General features: G+C 48.0%; 2 protein-coding genes across 3 annotated transcripts; one reads left to right on the top strand and one right to left on the bottom strand.

Moving 5' to 3' along the window:
• Window positions 1-111: 111 nt before the first annotated feature.
• On the bottom strand, window positions 112-8,598 carry LOC142904557 (methionine aminopeptidase 2-like). Its single transcript, XM_076050729.1, has 12 exons — window positions 8,450-8,598; window positions 7,407-7,720; window positions 6,413-6,529; window positions 6,148-6,210; window positions 5,544-5,646; window positions 5,093-5,254; window positions 4,773-4,954; window positions 4,546-4,640; window positions 3,912-4,008; window positions 3,723-3,826; window positions 1,113-1,228; window positions 112-1,018 (listed from the first exon to the last, which is right to left on the bottom strand). Exons 1-12 carry the CDS (start codon window positions 8,536-8,538, stop codon window positions 766-768), a joined length of 1,695 nt encoding a protein of 564 aa, XP_075906844.1. The 5' UTR covers window positions 8,539-8,598; the 3' UTR covers window positions 112-765.
• A 139-nt stretch (window positions 8,599-8,737) lies between these two features.
• On the top strand, window positions 8,738-16,063 carry LOC142904582 (uncharacterized protein C3orf20-like). Of its 2 annotated transcripts, none has more exons than XM_076050771.1 (17): window positions 8,738-8,911; window positions 8,987-9,072; window positions 9,183-9,631; window positions 10,359-10,415; window positions 10,508-10,607; window positions 10,830-11,042; window positions 11,219-11,362; window positions 11,619-11,739; window positions 11,993-12,118; window positions 12,222-12,296; window positions 12,755-12,920; window positions 13,165-13,369; window positions 14,107-14,187; window positions 14,279-14,630; window positions 14,934-15,050; window positions 15,542-15,684; window positions 15,858-16,063. In XM_076050771.1, exons 1-17 carry the CDS (start codon window positions 8,849-8,851, stop codon window positions 15,931-15,933), a joined length of 2,574 nt encoding a protein of 857 aa, XP_075906886.1. In that variant the 5' UTR covers window positions 8,738-8,848; the 3' UTR covers window positions 15,934-16,063. The 2 variants fall into 2 exon arrangements, with proteins under 2 accessions (XP_075906886.1, XP_075906885.1); XM_076050770.1 differs by having other exon boundaries at window positions 10,508-10,643.
• The last annotated feature ends 523 nt before the right edge of the window (window positions 16,064-16,586 follow it).

Below are 16,586 nucleotides of genomic sequence, written 5' to 3'. Positions count from 1 at the left end.
AAGGCTGACTGACGTTTGACCCGTGACATGGTGCCGCCCCCGCTTGGTTCGAGGGGAGAAATACACCCTCCCCGCCTCGTCGCAGAACACAGAGGCCAAAGCAGCCAAAGCCAGACTTGTAACAATTATTTATTGTTATAAAATTACCTTAAATTAAAATAGAGCAAAGAAATATAGAAATATAGATATCCCGTATGTCTGAAGGTTCTCGGTCGTCCAGGTCGTCGTAGGTACTTGAGGGCAACTGTTGAGGCAACCGCACTGGTTTTTAGTAACGGTGCCAAACACCAGTCCAGTTGCCTCAACTTCAGTCTTCAAATACTAAATATCCTGTTGCTGTTTTTATTTTTGCCCTCCTCCTTTCCTTGTGTTTGACAAGGCAATAAAAGTATAGCATCAGTCAACAAGGTTGTTTTTTTTTTTTGCTAAAACATTTTTTGCAGGATTCTTTTTGCATATCACACACCACAGGCTACGTTGTTGTGTTTTCCATAGTTCCTAAAAAAAAAAAGCAATGGTTTAAATGACAACTATAGTTTTTCTTAGAGATGTGCCCTTTATCTACTGGCTGGGGAAAAACAGAACTACCAGAAAGCTACTGCCATGACAAGTCTCTCTGCTCTTGCTATGATCATTTCCTAAAGGTACCTAAGCGGAGGAAAGTCAAATTATGGGACGTATTGCATATTTTTCTTCTGACTCAGCAGAGGTTTGTTGTTCCCGCCGTCGGCGCCGTCTTGGGGGCGGGGTCTGTGGGGTGCACGCTCAGTAGTCGTCCCCACGGCTCACCACCTCCTTGCAGGTGGGCCTGAGTAGAATGGTGTGCTCGTACTGGGCGGTGTAGCTGCCCTTGATGTCGCAGAGGGGCGGGTACGGGTCGATGATGCCGAGGTCACACAGGTTCTTCAGTGCCATCAAGTACTTGCTCTCGCCCAGGCGGTCCAGCCAGCGGCGGCAGAACGCCAGCGTCCCAAAGTTCTCGTTGATCACATTCAGCAGATGTTTAGCCCTTGGAAGTCTGCAGCGGGGAGTCAGCAGTGAGAAGCGGGAGTCTAAAATAGGTCACGAAGCATGTTCTATTCTTTCAAAATGGCAAAACCAATGGAGCCAACCTTATTGGTACGTGTCCGACGTTGAAGTTCTTCATGTAATGCGAGCACTCCATGTCGTCGTGGACCGCACCTTTTCCTGTGCTGCCAAATGTTTCAATGGCGTAGGTCTCACCTTCCTGGGAGGCAAAGAGAAAAGCAGACAAACGGGCTTCTATACGTGGGTCCAAGAGGTTACCGTGTTCCTTCAGGAGTTGAAATACTCTCTCCAAGGTCAAGAAGGACCAGGATCAATGTATGGCTTTGTGCTGGCTCAACAGCACTATAGATCTTTGTTTTTCATCCTGGTCTACAATATAGACCAGGGCTGAGCAAACCATGGCCCGGGGGCCATATTCAACAGAGCAGCGGCGATGGCTTCTTTTTTTGGTCCATGTTTCAGTGTTTTAAGAGTCATTTCAATAAAGAGCTAAATACCGTGGGGCTTCAAAGACACTGAGTTTGTTCATTTTCAATTGACATGAAAGCACGTTTTCTACATGTCCCATGATATATCTTTTCTCCCATGAGGTGGGTCACCAAACCACTCCATTCATCTGCTCCGGCCCACCCATTGTGGCCCCAGCAGTCAAAGAGTTTCCCCCCCCCACAACTGATACAGACACATATTAATGCTGAAAAACATTGTTACAACTACAAGGGACATAACAGGACCTGCCGCTGCTGAGGTGGACGATGTTGAGTGATAAAGGAGCTGACTGCCGCTGATTTCCTTTAAATTACGATTCAATCCGTCATTTAACATGTTTGCGTTAGCATCGTTAGCTGTGAACTTCCGGTCATCGTTGGACTAACTTCTAAGGCTTTAATTCCGGTGGAAAGTTTCCAGATGGAGGTGAAGAACTTCATCCCACTGCAGCGACAACAATCCGCTCCAGCTCGGCTCCAGCACGGAGCCACAGACTGTCCTGGACCGCAACACTTCAAATATTAATTTTGCTGCAGAGGATCCATCTCCTCTCAGTCATAATGATGGCGTTATCTAAAGGCCAGGCAGGCAGTTCTTCAGAACAATACGGTGCCATGAGAACGTTGACCTTTAGGATCCAAAATGCCACCCAATGCTCCATCATATTATAATCTTGTCATCTTGTCATGAATATTGTGAATTCTTGAGGCCCTTCAAAAAGCGTTATGAGGGTGAAACAACCTTAACGTTGACCCTCTTCAAATAGTCATTCATTCAAAGCAGGAGGAAATGATCATGAGTTCATAGAAACAAGATGGGAAAAAAAAAATATAAACAAGCCTGCGGTTGTGGGATAAAAAAGTCAAGATGTTGTCGACTTTCTAGCAGTCTATTATCCTGACGGCTGCGTCCCCTCTCTTTTGTGGCGCTAACTGCCTGACTTCCATCAGCGTTCTGTGTCTCTATCAGCGCGCGCCTGTTGTCACAGCGCCGGTGGTGCGAGCTGATAAGGCTGCGGCGCCCTCCCCTTGCCCCAGCCGATAATCAGTCAAAGTGCTCGCAGCCCCGATGGCACGCCCCAGCTGCCACTCCGGATCACAGGGAGGGTAATGGCTCTGTTACAGCAACAACGCTGGGGCTAAAAATACAACATGCAAAGATGCCACATCAGCACGCCCCCCCTCCACCCCCACCCCCACCCCTGAGCCTTGCAGGGCAGCATCAGGTAAAAAGACTTGACGCAGCAACTCGGCAATTAAAAAGCGCTCCGCTTTGTCCAAACGTGCCGCTGCTGCTGCCGCTGCTGCTGCCGCTGCTGCTGCTGCTGCTGCTGCTGCTGTGCAGGGGTGCAGCAGCCACGGAGGTCATGCAAAGATACGTTTTCCTCCATGGTGTGCGAGGAGAGGGGAGGAGAGAGAGAGAGAGGAGAGAGAGAGCCAGAGTTTGACGAGGAAATTTCATTAAGGGGCGCAATTAAAGTGCTGATGAGGTTGACTGGAAGCTGCTGGAGCGGTGGAGCGGAGGGATTCTCCTCCGCAAGCCCTGCGTGATCCTGACGAGACAAATGTTCTCCCGATTTATAGCGAAGAATTTAAAGCACCTGTGTTTTGCAGCATCGCTTCACTGCAGTCTCTGAAAATTACCTCTTTTTTTTCTCTTCTCCTCGCTAGTACCACGCTTCTAAGACACAACTATAATCAACCACATGTGACGCCATAAGGGTCACAAACACTTCTGGCAGATTGGTTGTTGTTGATTCCACCTTAGCATTGGTGCCTTTTCACCATGTGGGCTGTTCAACGTACCATAGCATCCGTTTAAGCTGCAGGCTCAAAGCAGCAGCCTTTTTCTCAGAGGCTGTAAACTGAGGGCTAATTAGGCTGTTTCCAGGAAAATGATCAATCTTTTCCCAGGATGAGCACCACCAGTGTGTTTGGCGGCTCGACTGGAATTGGGGGGGGTGAAAAAGGGATCCAAACCAGGCTTTGTTTTCAGGCACGGTCGTAAAGAGAGGCTGCAGCGTTTGAGCAGTGTCGGCTAAAAGGCGACTCTATGTCATCTATATTGTCGGTAGGTGTTAGGGGTGTTTGTTCTCCCGCTCCGACCGGGTGAGGCTCCAGCAGCCTGCTGACGGACGGCTGGAGGGATGGATGCGACAGAATTTGGTCACGTCAGGCGGAAGCGGCAGCCGCCGCAGTACCCACCTCCATCCTGGTGGCCTCTCCGCCTTTGACAATGGGGACGGTCTTCCCTGAGTGGATCCTGTACTGTCCGATGGAGTGGCCGTTCAGGTTCCTGATGGGCTTCACTGGAGCGGGGACGCGGGGTGAATAGATCAGGAGGCAGCACAGCAGCAGGGATTCACAGTGGAGACACAAGCGACGTTGCGTTACCCTGATATGTTTTCCCGTCGATCTCCACCTCGTAGGACTCCATCACCTCCTGAATGGTCTCGCCGATGTCGCACAAGCGCACGTCGATCCCTGCGAACTGAGACATGCGCTTTGTATTTTTCTATCAGGTGTCAATGTAAGGGGCCGCGGTCAATGCTCGATTTGTTTGTACTGAGATGATCCAGATATATAACCATGTTAATGATCTGTCCTGATCAGTATTGTTGGGATTACTCCATAAAGTAATCCAACTACTGATCCTTTAAAAAGTCATCTAATTACTTCTTTAAACTCATTTGTTTCCAAAGTAATCAATTACTAATTACTGTAGTTGAGAAAAAAAAGACAGAGTAACAGTTGCTCAGTGCTTTGGAATGAACTTCATCAAGTGAAAAGTTTGCAATTCCAAATATTGCCTCTGCCCTCTTAACACGAATGAATGTTTGCTCTCCGAACACAATTAACTTTTAACATATTAACTTCAAATGTTAGCGTAGGTCCTGAGTCCACGTAAACACACTCTGAAAATGAAAAGTCGTCCTTCCATGATGAAACGTGTGACGACGTGTTTTTGCTTTACCCGTCCCAGTCCGACGCGGCACCATGTGTGCAGGGCAGGGCGGAGCCGAGTTACCTTGATGCCTGTGTTGGTTGCGTCTCTCACAGCCTCCAGTAAGCCATCAAACTTTGGGTTGAAAGTGACGGTGAAGGCACAGTCGATGATTCGGCCTAAAAGACAAAACAAGTCGACCGATTCAATAACAGCAACGTTAACGTCGTCATCGTGTCTTCATCTCAAGATAAAATGAATAAAGATTAATCTATGAAGGCTTATATTTCCTTCAGTAAACATTTCCCCACCGTTGATGTGCGTCCCAAAGTCGATCTTGCAGATGTCGTCGTAGCGCAGCACCGTGGGGTCTCCGGCGTTGGGGGTGTAGTGAGCAGCACAGTGGTTGATGGAGCAGCCGGTGGGGAAGGCCAAGCCCGCCTTCAGCCCGTTCTCCTTGATGAGCCTCCTGGAGCAGTCCTCCAGCCTCTCGCTGGCAGCCACAGACAGAGAACAAAGACACTGATCAGCTGCTTCCCCCCCCCTTTGGATGCATTGCAAAAACTGCCCACTAGGGTCAGCAATGAAACCGCTTTCACAATGTTGCCCGACTCCCACAACTTCATCTCACCAGATGTCAATCATGGTCATGCCGGGTTTGATCCAGCTCCTGACGTAGGAGCGCACCTGCCGGTGAGCCTCGGCCGCCTGCCTGAAGTCGCTCCACATCTCCTCGTTGGCCCGGTCCAGGGCGCGCTTCTCCTCGCTGGTGGTCCGCCATGCCGCGCTGCGTCTGGAGGAGGAGGAGGAGGCGGCGCTCATTATGTTCTCATCACACAAATGTCGTAACTCCCGTTCGAGAATAGGACGGCGAGTTCTGGCTGGTCAAACTGGATGCGTTGATTTAGAGGAGAAGAGGAAACTTTGACCCAAAAAACACCAGCGTAAAATCTCATCACGGCCTCCATTGTGAATTTAGAGCGACAAAAAAAAGCAGACGAGAGGCCTGGACTGCAAGCAAGATGAGCATGTGACCAAAGTGGGAGATTACGAGCGTGAGGGACGACGTGGAGGTCACACACCCGTCTTTCGATGGTGGATATTCGCACTCCTCTCCCTTTGGAAAGTCTCCGCTGGGATAGAGCTCGCAAATAGGGACAGAGGGAGGGTCAGTTTGTCCCTTCACTGTTGTGGCCCAGATACGGCAGCGGCAGGAGCAGCACCGGAGAGAAGACAGACAAGAGCACACGAGTTGCAACTCAGTCACAGAGCAGCATCGACAATCTGAATTTCAGAAAAAAAAGTTCCCCGTCGCCGGGGGAAGAATCCGAGCTAATCTGCGTCAACGGCGAAGCGGGCGATAGCTTCTGCCACCGCTGACAAAGAGGCGTCGCTGAGAGGCAATTACTGCAAGGCTGCAGCTCTGGGATTGTTGGTGTCATCACTCGACGGGCCACTCTGCCCTGCAGTCCTGCAGCTCCTCAGCAGGGCTGCAGGACGTGCAGCACCGGTGGGCACGCTGTCTCAGGTCAAACTGAGCAACAACCAACGATCTCCAGGAAACAGCAAAAAAAAATTTAGCCCCATGTTTACAGCAGATTGCAAAAAAAAAAAATTGGTCGGAATACAAACAGAGGAGCCTTTCACCGGTCGACACCGAAGCAGGAGAAGAATTCTGCGGCTTACATCCTTTCTTCTTTTTCTTCTTCTTCTTCTTCTTTCCGGCTGAGTTCTCGCCCTCGTCTCCATCTGTTGAGAGCATCATTAGTTTCAATGAAGGAGTCTGTTTTTTTTTTTGTTATAGCAGCGAGAAATATCGACTGACAGCTTGGCTCCGAACTTTCAGAGCGCTGCTCGAAGATCGCACTGCCCCGCTGTGGACGTGTCCATCAAACTGTGCACTCAGACTGATCGTGCGAGCCAGTGGCCGACGGTGGGGAGACGTCGTTACCTTCTTCTCCGTCGTCCTCCTTCTCTTTGTCCTCCAGCGTTTGCTGCTCCAGCTGTTTCGTCACATCGCCAACACCTCCGGCTTCTCCGTCCTGCTGCTCCGCCGCGTTTGTCCCTGCTGCAAAGTCACGCAACCCGCGTGCACGCATGTGCCCGGGGCCAACATGCACACATGCGCCCCAGGTTGTGTTGCAATGCACACGGACACACACACACACACACACACGCACACGCAAAGGGAGAGTGAGTAAATTATTTGCGCTTGTCACTCATCTAGAGGTGCATCCATCGCACCGTGGCCCAACTTGGCAGAGTCTGTGCATAAATTCTTTCTATACCTCGCAAGTCAATATCCTCAAGGGCATGTGTTCCACGCAGCCTTACGGCTCCGAGTGGACCATGCTCGTGATTAATGGCAGCTTCACCGTCTCTTCACCTCTCTGACAGTTTTATGACCTCCACAATAAGAGGCCAAAAGGCTGTAATTACCTACCCCCCCCCCCCTTTTTTTTTCTTCTCTTTTTTGGCCAATGAAAATTTGTCATCTTGGTCCACTCAAACTGTGCACGCTGCCATTGCATAACGCCGTGCATCTTGGCGGGATTATGACATGATGAAACATATTTAATCTGGATTTTAAAAATTACACCCCCCCCCCTCCCACCACCACAACCACCTCCACCACCCCCGCAACACACACACACACACACACACACACACACACACACACACACACACACACACACACGCACTCGTGCCTTCATCTGACCACAGCTTTTTCAGTCAGTGTCGCTGTGGAATTCCGCTCCCTGCCACCGTGGTCGTCCCGGAGCTCCGACCAGGTGCTCCGGAGTTGGGGGACGAGTGGACCCTTAAAAATCCCCGGCTGACAGGTTGAAAGAAAAAAGTCCCCCCGTCCCGCATAATTCACGCATTACGGTGGCGCCGGAGGAGGCGACCTCTCGCCTCCCTCCCCGCACGGAGGTGCCGCTCACCTGACGCCGAGGTCCGGCTCCTCTTCTTCTTCCTCCGCCTCTTCTTTCCCGACTCCGGCGCATCCGCGTCCTCCCGCTCCTCGTCCGGCTCGCCGCCGTTGACAAGTTGCGGTTCCGCCTCGCGCCGCGGCTGCAGCTCCGCCATGATCGGCGACTTGGAGATGAAGTGACGCATAAGCTGCTGCTGGGAGCCTCCAGTGGTCGGGGCGTAAAAGTGTGCCGGAGGACGCAGAGCCAATAATGATCCATTAAGACGAGCCCCGCGTGAGAGCTGCTTGACCCTGCAGCTGGAAGCCTGCGTCTGTCCTCGGAACCTGGGGTGTAAATGAGTTAATATTATATATTATGACTAACAGGTTTTGGCATCTTATACATGTTTAAAAAAAAAAAGAAAAGAAAAAAAGAAAAAGAAAAAAGATCTGCACCAAAAACACTGAATCAATCATTTATTGAACGTGACACTATTTGTTTTAATGGTATATATGTAAACAGACATGTATTATACTCATACATTAAAGAGAAAATAATTAAATCCATTGAGTCCATAGATGTGTTTTAATAACTCGGGTCTGGTAAAGAAACCGACTCTTAGAGCACTGGACCTTTTATTTCAAACAAACAAACAAATAAATATAAACAGCAGCCACTCAATGAACCTATTTCTGCTTGTGGTGTGTTACTGGTGCAACATAAACCATTATCATTATGATCAAACTTTGGGTATGGGTCAGAGGAACATATTGGGCCCATTGGCTGTGGGGGCTTGACTCTCGTGAAGAGAGCCTGAGATGATTTAGTTCTAAATGAAGCTGACTTGAAGTGAACTGGATTCATATGACTCGTGATGACAGCCCCCCCCCCCTGGCTCGCTCTTGTAAGTCAGTTTATTCTTAAGCCCTCAATTCTCAAATTCCAACTTGGAGATTTTCCCAAACGTTTTTCCACTGTCATTCCACCCCGGGCCAATCAACCCTAATGAAACTAACATTGTGACTGAATTGTCGTCATGTGGCATCATGTCACAACGCCCAGTGTCGTGTTACCTGAGTGTCTCCCAGGTGTGCAACCTCCGTGGCCGCCTGCGTTTCCTGTTCAAGACGGGAGACCTGCGCCGCCTGTGTGTCAACATCATGCTTTTCTTCTTCTGTTCTTTTTTTTTTTTTTTTTTTTTTTTTTTTAATAATTTAACCTTACAATTCAGTTGGTTAGGATGTTGTTTTTTTCAACTGGAACCGTGACGGACGTGTATTCAAGTAACAGTTCGAGTAGGATGTAGGGACATGTTATATATATATATATATATATATATATATATATATATATATTTTTTTTTTTTTTTTAAGGGTTAGGCCTAGTATTTACTTCTAGATGACTCCAGTTTTATCTTGAAAGGGTGTTTTTTTTTTGTTTATGTATTTGCGAATCCTCCGGGCTCGAGCTGCATGATGAAGCCCTCTTCCGCGCGCAGGGGACGCGGGATTCGGCCACTGTACTTCTTCGACCAGGTGAGTCGGTGATTCGAACACTGGGCACTTTAAAGGAACCCGAACACTATGAGAACCGCGTTCTGCCATTTGCAGCCCTCAAAGCAAAAAGGAATTCCGGCGGCAGCGAACGTCCCCCCTTTGAACCTGGCGCACCAAGGCACCCAAGTGGGGAACTCGAGGTGATCCAAAGAATCAGAATCATTTACAGCCACCGACCGCGCATTTACACACTGTGTTCTTTCTTTCCTGGTTTACATTAACTCGTCCCCCCCCCCCCTTCCTGACGCAGTGGAAGGAATGACCAAGAAGAAGGTAAAACCGAAGTGGGGCCAGCCGAGGGCCGCTCGGATGGAACCGGTGCTGACGGTGAACCCGACACCCCGCTGCCCATGACAGCGTTCAGCATGAAGGAGCTGACGGAGCAGGTCGCTCCGCAGCTGCTGGACGAGCTGGCCATCATCCTCGGCAGGCACAAGTGGGGCAAGAAGCGCCGCGTGCCCGGAGGAATCGAGGATCTGCTGGGTGAGCCGTGGAAGGCGCTGACCGCGGGCCGGGAAAGCGCCGAGCAGGAGGGCAGGTCGTCCAGGTCCGGTGAGCCTCAGCCCGGACGGGCGCCGTCCCGCCGGGAGAGCGTTCCGGACGGGCGGAAGGAGGGCAGGCCGCCGGTGAAAGGCGGAGCTCCGGTCAGAGAGCGCAAGGAGGGCGAGAATGGGTCATCGAAAAGGCGCAAACAGCGAGGTACAGCTGGGGAGGGGCGCTGGCTCAGTAGCCCCGGTTGGGCCGAGGGTTTTTTTTTGGGGGGGGGGTGCTTTCCCACCGAAAGCACCTTTTTGAGGGCGCCCGCAGCGGTTGCCCACATTGGCCATAGCAAAAACTGCCACTGAGGAAAAACATATTCTTGTTTAATTTAATTAGGTTGCAATAACAAGCTTATCATGCTCTTTTTTTTTTTTTTTTTAAATAGACCTGCTATTGAAAGAGGCGTGTTGAAATTCTGGAAAAGTTGAGTCTTGTGTATGAACAGGCCTTAATGATAGTTTTAAGGGTTGTGCTTATTTTATTAATAAAAAGTCAAGTTGAAATAAAGCCTAAATGTAAATAATAAATGCTCTTAACCAACATGTAAGCACACAATTTATCTATTTTCTTTTGTTGTATTGCGTTTATGCACGGGTTCATTGTGTAATTTATGTACTGCAAGACAGTTGGTGTGTATTTTTTAAAACAGACCTCCATCCAGAATTTCTTGCCTCATACTTAGAGTTTTTTAGTTACAAAGAATCATACTGGAGTAAAATTGGAGAATTTTGAAGGCTGAACCTGCTGATTGTTGACATGAGAAGCTGAATTTGCTTAACAAAAAAAAAAAAAAGACGCAGATCTCGTGTATACAATAATAAAAAAAAAAAACATAGGTGTTTGTCTTTAGATGTGAAGTTGACAGATTAGTTTGTCTCTTCCACAGCTCACAGCTCCACAACCATTACCATGCCCCTGCTGTCCAGCAGCTGTAAACAAAAAGGTTGGAAGACACTCATGTTACACTCATGGGTGTCACTGTCTCTCTTTGCTGCTGCTGCTGGTGCCTCAGCTGGCTCCGTCGTCTCTGTCCAGGTTGGATCATCCAACCAAAGCAGCCCTCCTGCGATGGACCCGAGTGGATCCGGCTATCTCAGTGGGTGGCCGAGCGTCTGGAGGTGGCTAGGAACCTGGAGTCCGTAGCCAACAATTTTCTCTTTAAAGAATTTGGGTGAGTGTCAGTGTTACATCATATTCAGTGAGGTCCAAACTGTGGTTTTGGGACACTTAAACCAGTTAAAGCGTAGATGTAAAAAAATATATATTTCTACATTTTCTTTAAGTGTTCTTTCTTTTTGCCTTTTAACCCTCTCTATATAATTCTGCCTTTTTAAATGATTTTTTTTTTTTTATAAAGAAAATTGCAAGTCAACGATCAAGATCTGGCTAAGACCCAAACTGTGCGTTACTATGATGAGTCAAAGTTGAAACCGACTGACAGAAACTGGAAGAAGAAGAACCAGTCTGCAGCTCTCCTCAGGGCGACGCACAAGCTCAAGGAGAAGCTCCGGTCCGGTCCGACCAAGCTAAAGCTGCACCACAAGCTCAACGACGGCTCCTCCACCATATAGTATCCTTCTGTTTGTTGTTCTCCATTGACTGAGTTTTTGCAACCGTTTTTGGCGGCCCCTGCTGGCCAAACAATATAATGCAGGTTTTGAGACCGGAAGCTGTGCCCATCTTTATGCACGGCCTATGTTTGTCTCGAGCTGCCACCTTAAAGCCTTGACCACGCCCCTTTCTCAGCTACCCATCGGGTTACATCGCAGTTTGCCAGAGCCGCTCGAGTCTTCCCCGCGGAGGCTTTTACACCAACGTGTTCAGCGACAGCATGCGCCCCGTCGTCCTGGCCACCATCACGGCGTTCGGCCACGGAACTGTGACACAGAGGTGGGTTCCGGGTGTCACAAGGACCAAGCTGGTTGCAACAACACTACAAGATGGTTTCATATCTGAAGCCACACCACCGCTCAGGAAGGTCACGCTTTCAAAAGCATTTTTTTTTTTTTGTACCTAGACATTTCAGCCGTAACACACCATGCCATGATGCTTTTGCTGACGGTCATGACTCTTAATTGCAACGCTGCAAAGGAAATACATTCTGACTGAAATATAATCGAGGATTTCCTTCCCTCTGATCCTGCAGCTCGGCCATTAAAGCCGTGTGGCACCAGGAGGGTGGCTTCAAGATAAACCAGCAGGGAATCATCACTGAGGTGTGGAGTTGGCGCATTCGACACACGAAAAGAAAGAACATCGCCATGCAGGTGCGGTCGAAAGTGCTGAAACGTGATGAAAAATTGCCATAGTTTTGATTATTAGGATGTTGTAGATTTTCCGTTGTTTCTGGTGCAAAACAGGAGTAGATTAAGTGGAAGCAAGACCAGGACTTGTTTTGTTGTCCATCCATCTCAAAAAGCTATTTTCCAATTAACTTGCGTTTTGGTTTTATTTTGATTAATTGACTTATTTTCAGTTTTTCCAAAAGGGAAGGAAATCTTTTGTGCATTTCCCTTGCAGGTGTCAGATGTGATCTCTGTCCGTCTGTTGAGCGGCACCTCTGCCGTCCTCATCTTCAGGTGCAGCAGCCACAGCGTGCAGCTTCCCCTCTCCGCCATGCCGTACAAGATCCAACCAAAGGAGAGCGTGAGTCTTCGGGGGGGTGAGGGGGATATCTCAATTAAATGAAATTAAGTTGGTGTGGAAAAATGAAAATCTACTGTATTTTACCCTTTGGCCTTGTTTCTAGACCAGAGTGAAGTTAATCTCCACGACAGGCCGTGACATCCTGTTGGAGCGCGAGAAGAATCCAAGAATAAAACCTGTAAGATGCTTTGTTCCACCAAAGTCTCACATCACTGTTTTACCAGGCCTGGGAACCTGACTTTCCTCTCCCCTTTTCAGCCTTTTCATTAAAAATCACCCTACAAAAAAAAAAACAAGGCTTAAAAAATTAGCCCTCTGTTTTCAGCCTCCTGCTAAATGCTCAGTTGTAGCTTTCTGCTAAAACCAAAGCTTTATTAGACCTTCCACATGTTTGCAAAGGCTGTGAATGGTTTCAGTTACCTTTGTGACATTGCTCAGAGATTTTCTCATTTCTGGGGAGTTCACTGGCTCATATTCTTTGCCAATGTGGGTGAATTTTACACAACATGAGACCTTTAAATGCTTTAAAACACCAAATCTCCAAATGAAGATTTAAAGGTCTGCTGAAACAAACCTGCCTGAAGAAAAGCATTTTTGTGAAGGTAAATCCTGCCCTGCTGTTGTGATGAATGACAGGTGCCCGAGGGGACCTTCAAGGTCATCCCGCTGGAGAAACAAGTGCAGATGCTGAAGGAGCTGTCAGCTCACAAAGGATGGAATCCAGGCTGGGACCTGAAAAGGCTTCAGCAGCGGGTGCAGAAAACACTGAACAACTGGACAGATTTTTACCGCGCCGCCATGGGTAACTGTGAACACAGTCCGTCTCCAAAAAAACTCTTTTCGCCTCCTCAAACTGCATCGATTGCATGAAAGTTTGAGAAAGCAGAGCGTGTTTTGAAGAAGTCACCAAAAAAAACAAATATCGCTTATCACCTCATCTTGCAAACTCAACATTATTGAATAGGACCACAGGGGATCCTGTTCACGGTCACCCGTGTTGCTCGCCATCCGCCCGCATTTCTCAGCGACCTTTTTGTCTCCTTCAGGGATCAAATGTCACGATGGCAAGCGGGTGGCAGGTGCCCCACCGAGGACCAGGCAGTCCGCTCTCCTGCACTCCCTGAACCCACCTGAGCGGGCGGCACAGAAGGCAGCGCGGGCCAGCAAGAACAGGAAGGAGTTAAAGAAAGTGAAGGGACATCTGTCAGCGCCAGCAGGTGGCACCCCGGGGTCAAGCAGCAGGCTGCCGAGGTGCGAACTGAACAGATGCAGTTCACAGCGTTGATCTTTTTAACTTTTTGGGCCAATCGCAGAGTGGCAACAATCACAATTTTTTTTTTTAACAGTTTTATTGCTCAGATTTCAAGCCAGTTTTTTGCAAACTCATCTGAAGGAATAAACTCCTATCTGTTACCGCACTGGCTCGTCCTCAGCCAGTCTGGTCAATATGACCGGACCAGTCAGGTGCTTTTAAAAGGGAAAAAAAGGATGAGACTTATAGTATAGTCAGGGGTTTCTTTAATGACAAAAGCAAGGCGTTTGTGCGAGTAAGTGACCGCGCTGTTGGCAGTTTGAACACAACCGGACAGCGTTTCTCATTGAACACAACTCCCTCAAGTAGCAGTGATCAGATCTGACTGTGCTGTTTAGAAGGTGATGGACCGGCTCTTACAGTCACCTTTCAAATTCCCCTTCAAGACGAGGCCTCGGCCCTCCAGTCGTTTTCCTAAATCCTCTCCCTCGTGTGGGGGTGTGAAACAAGAGCCCTCAGTGGTGCCCTCTTTTTGTTTTGAACGTGTCTTTACTTCACGCAATCGAAGCCACGGCAGCTTTCTTGCCGTCGCAGAAGCCAGTGATCGATCCTGCAATGCTTGTTTTATTGATCAAGTGCGCGCCGGAGCACTTGAGCCCTGCCAGAGGCTTCACACTTTCATACTGCGTTGATCTCCGCGTCACCCTGATAACAGCTTTGCCCGTCGTGTTTCCAGGAAGGAGAGGAAGAAACCGCAGCAGGATATCCCCTCGCCCGAGGCTGAGCCCTGCTACGCCGACGTTATAATCAGACTTGGGTACGACACTCTGCTCCCCCCCCCCCCCCTCCTTTTTTGTTCTAAATGTCTAGAAACCAATATTATGTCGTTCTCACCCTGACTCTCGCAGGGCAGGACTGCATCCCTTTGCCCCAGAGTGGCAGCCCCCCCCTCTGGAACGCCGGCCCGCCTCCTTCACACCCACCGTCCCAGTCACGCTGTGCCCCATCCTGCTGCGAGCCGCCCTGCTGGGGGAGGCGGGACGCAGGCGGTGCTACTGTAGCGCCGCGCACATGCCGGAGGTGATGGACCTGGAGTACGACACCTTCATCACGGGCCAGCCCCCGCACAGCCAACAGATCCTGGTGGTGTGTGTGACTCGGATGCCGCAGCACAGCGACGAGATGACGGAGCCCGAGGAGGAAGTGCTGGATCAGCTGTACAGGAGCAGGAACAGGAACAGAACCGCACCGTGTACTCAGGTGTGAGGAGAGCAAAATGAAATGAATTAATTAGAATTAGAATTAATTAGAATGAATTAGACCGAATTAGAACTTCCATCTAAGTAGGTTGCAAAATTGACTTGTCATCCACTGTCTTGTGCAGGCTGTGACTCACTGCTTTGTCATAGAAATCCAAGTTTAGACGATGAGAATGTCAGTTAAATGTGCAGAAATTGCAGCTGTGCATTTAAAAAAAAAATACACAGCATAAACACATTTATAAGCCAGATGTTGTACAGAACATCTTTTTTAGAAACCCTGTGTTGTTGTTATTTTCTGCAGTGCCAGATGGATTCATTTCGCCTGGTGAAGTACAAGATGTCTTATGGGAGGGCCAGCTGCAGAGCACCAAACATGCTGCTGCGGAAGCGTCATAACGCTGCACCCGGGATGGTTGTGGTCAGTAAAAAAAAAAAAAAAATCACTGCAGGCTTTGCCAAAAGGCTGCAGATTCTCCTTTTGCTGCATGCTCTCCCTGGTACCACTGGGTGGCAGCAGCAGCATCAGCAGCAAGTGCAGGCCTTCCCTCAAGGAGAAGAAGGGATAGAATGGGAACATGGGGGTTGAAGTTCAGCCCAGATAACTGTTGTAAAGGCACGACTGGCTGCCTAAATTGTTAATCTTTATACTGTGAAATGAACAACACACTAATCACGCTGAAGATTACCGGACAGAAGTGACACATACGCACAATTGAGTATTTTAGGACAGCACTTCCTGCTTGCAGTGTTGAAATGTTGTGTGCACATACTGAAGATTCTTTTCTTAGAACATCTTCAAAAATAACCCAAAACAGATGCCGTTGATGTTAAAGGAGATGCGAAGGACGGTGAGATATGTACAAGGTGACTCTTGATGTTTCTATGATCTTCATTGTTTGGTACGCTCAGATGTACATGGGAGGGACGCTGCTGTTCATCGGCTATGCGTTCAGCGCTCACAGCTGCTCGGAGAAGGACCTTCAGAAGCAAATCTCCAGAATTAGAGTGGACCACAGATTAGGCGTGAGCCTCCCGTCAGACTACAAGTTCTGGTACTGCACCACTCCTACCGAGGCTGAAGCCTCAGTCATTGCGCCAATAACCAAAGTCACGGATCACTTCACATCGTAAACACAAACAAAATAATCAAACTTCATCATTTTTCTTAAATACCCCTTTTGCCGATTCATTTGATTTCATCCACGATTTGCCTTCTTCCCTGCAGTGAAGCAGCGGATGCCAGCGCAGCCACATGTGCACACAGCTCAAAGATTTTGCACAAAAAGGAGGAGAAGACATGATCCTGACCAGTGAAGAAAATGCTGCCGGTGTGATGCTGCTCTGTCAATAAATTAAGATTTAAGGCACAGGGTTCCAAAGATATTTTTTGTTTTACATATGTATTTATTTTCAATAAAACACAAAACTATCCAGAGTAATTGTCAGATTTTGTAGTCTTTCTTTATATCTTTTTTATATAAACCCAAAATGAACACAAGTTTGTGCATATGTATATATATATATGTATATATATATATATATATATATATATATATATATATATATATATATATATATATATATATATATATATATGTATATATATATATATATACATATGTATATATATGTATATGTATATATATATGTATAGTTTTAAAATGATATATAGTATTAAAAACAAAAGATCAAACTGCTGTCCTTCAATTTCGACCTGAAGCTCTTCCTCTAAGCCTGACTATTTAGATAACCGTCACAGTCACAGTGTGGTGACAGAGCGCCTTCATGAAATTTATATTTTTACTTCCTCAACCACTCATAGCTTGAGGCATCAGCTGCCAATGACTTTCTTTATATTCCTGTCTGCTGAGTCATCAGACCACAGCTAATACTAAACCTGATGATGATGATGATGATGGTGGTGGTGGACGTGGAAAGATATGTGACGTTAAAC

Source organism: Nelusetta ayraudi, unplaced genomic scaffold (genome assembly GCF_046127955.1).
Source record: "Nelusetta ayraudi isolate G7.1 ecotype Tasmania unplaced genomic scaffold, CSIRO-AGI_Nayr_v1 ptg000129l, whole genome shotgun sequence".
NCBI lineage: Eukaryota > Metazoa > Chordata > Actinopteri > Tetraodontiformes > Monacanthidae > Nelusetta > Nelusetta ayraudi.
The sequence above is the reverse complement of the archived record's forward strand: the minus strand, read 5'-3'. Positions and strand labels throughout refer to the sequence as shown.

Excerpts from the sequence above, each read along its gene's own strand:
- LOC142904557 (XM_076050729.1), bottom strand. The coding sequence starts at position 8,538 with ATGATGTTGACACACAGGCGGCGCAGGTCTCCCGTCTTGAACAGGAAA. Across the intron at positions 5,255-5,543 it reads TATCCACCATCGAAAGACGG|ACGCAGCGCGGCATGGCGGA; the intron begins GTGTGTGACCTC and ends CTCCTCCTCCAG. Across the intron at positions 1,229-3,722 it reads GAGAGGCCACCAGGATGGAG|GAAGGTGAGACCTACGCCAT; the intron begins GTGGGTACTGCG and ends TTTGCCTCCCAG.
- LOC142904582 (XM_076050770.1), top strand. The coding sequence starts at position 8,849 with ATGATGAAGCCCTCTTCCGCGCGCAGGGGACGCGGGATTCGGCCACTG. Across the intron at positions 9,073-9,182 it reads ACCCAAGTGGGGAACTCGAG|TGGAAGGAATGACCAAGAAG; the intron begins GTGATCCAAAGA and ends TTCCTGACGCAG. Across the intron at positions 10,416-10,507 it reads CAGCAGCTGTAAACAAAAAG|GTTGGATCATCCAACCAAAG; the intron begins GTTGGAAGACAC and ends GTCTCTGTCCAG.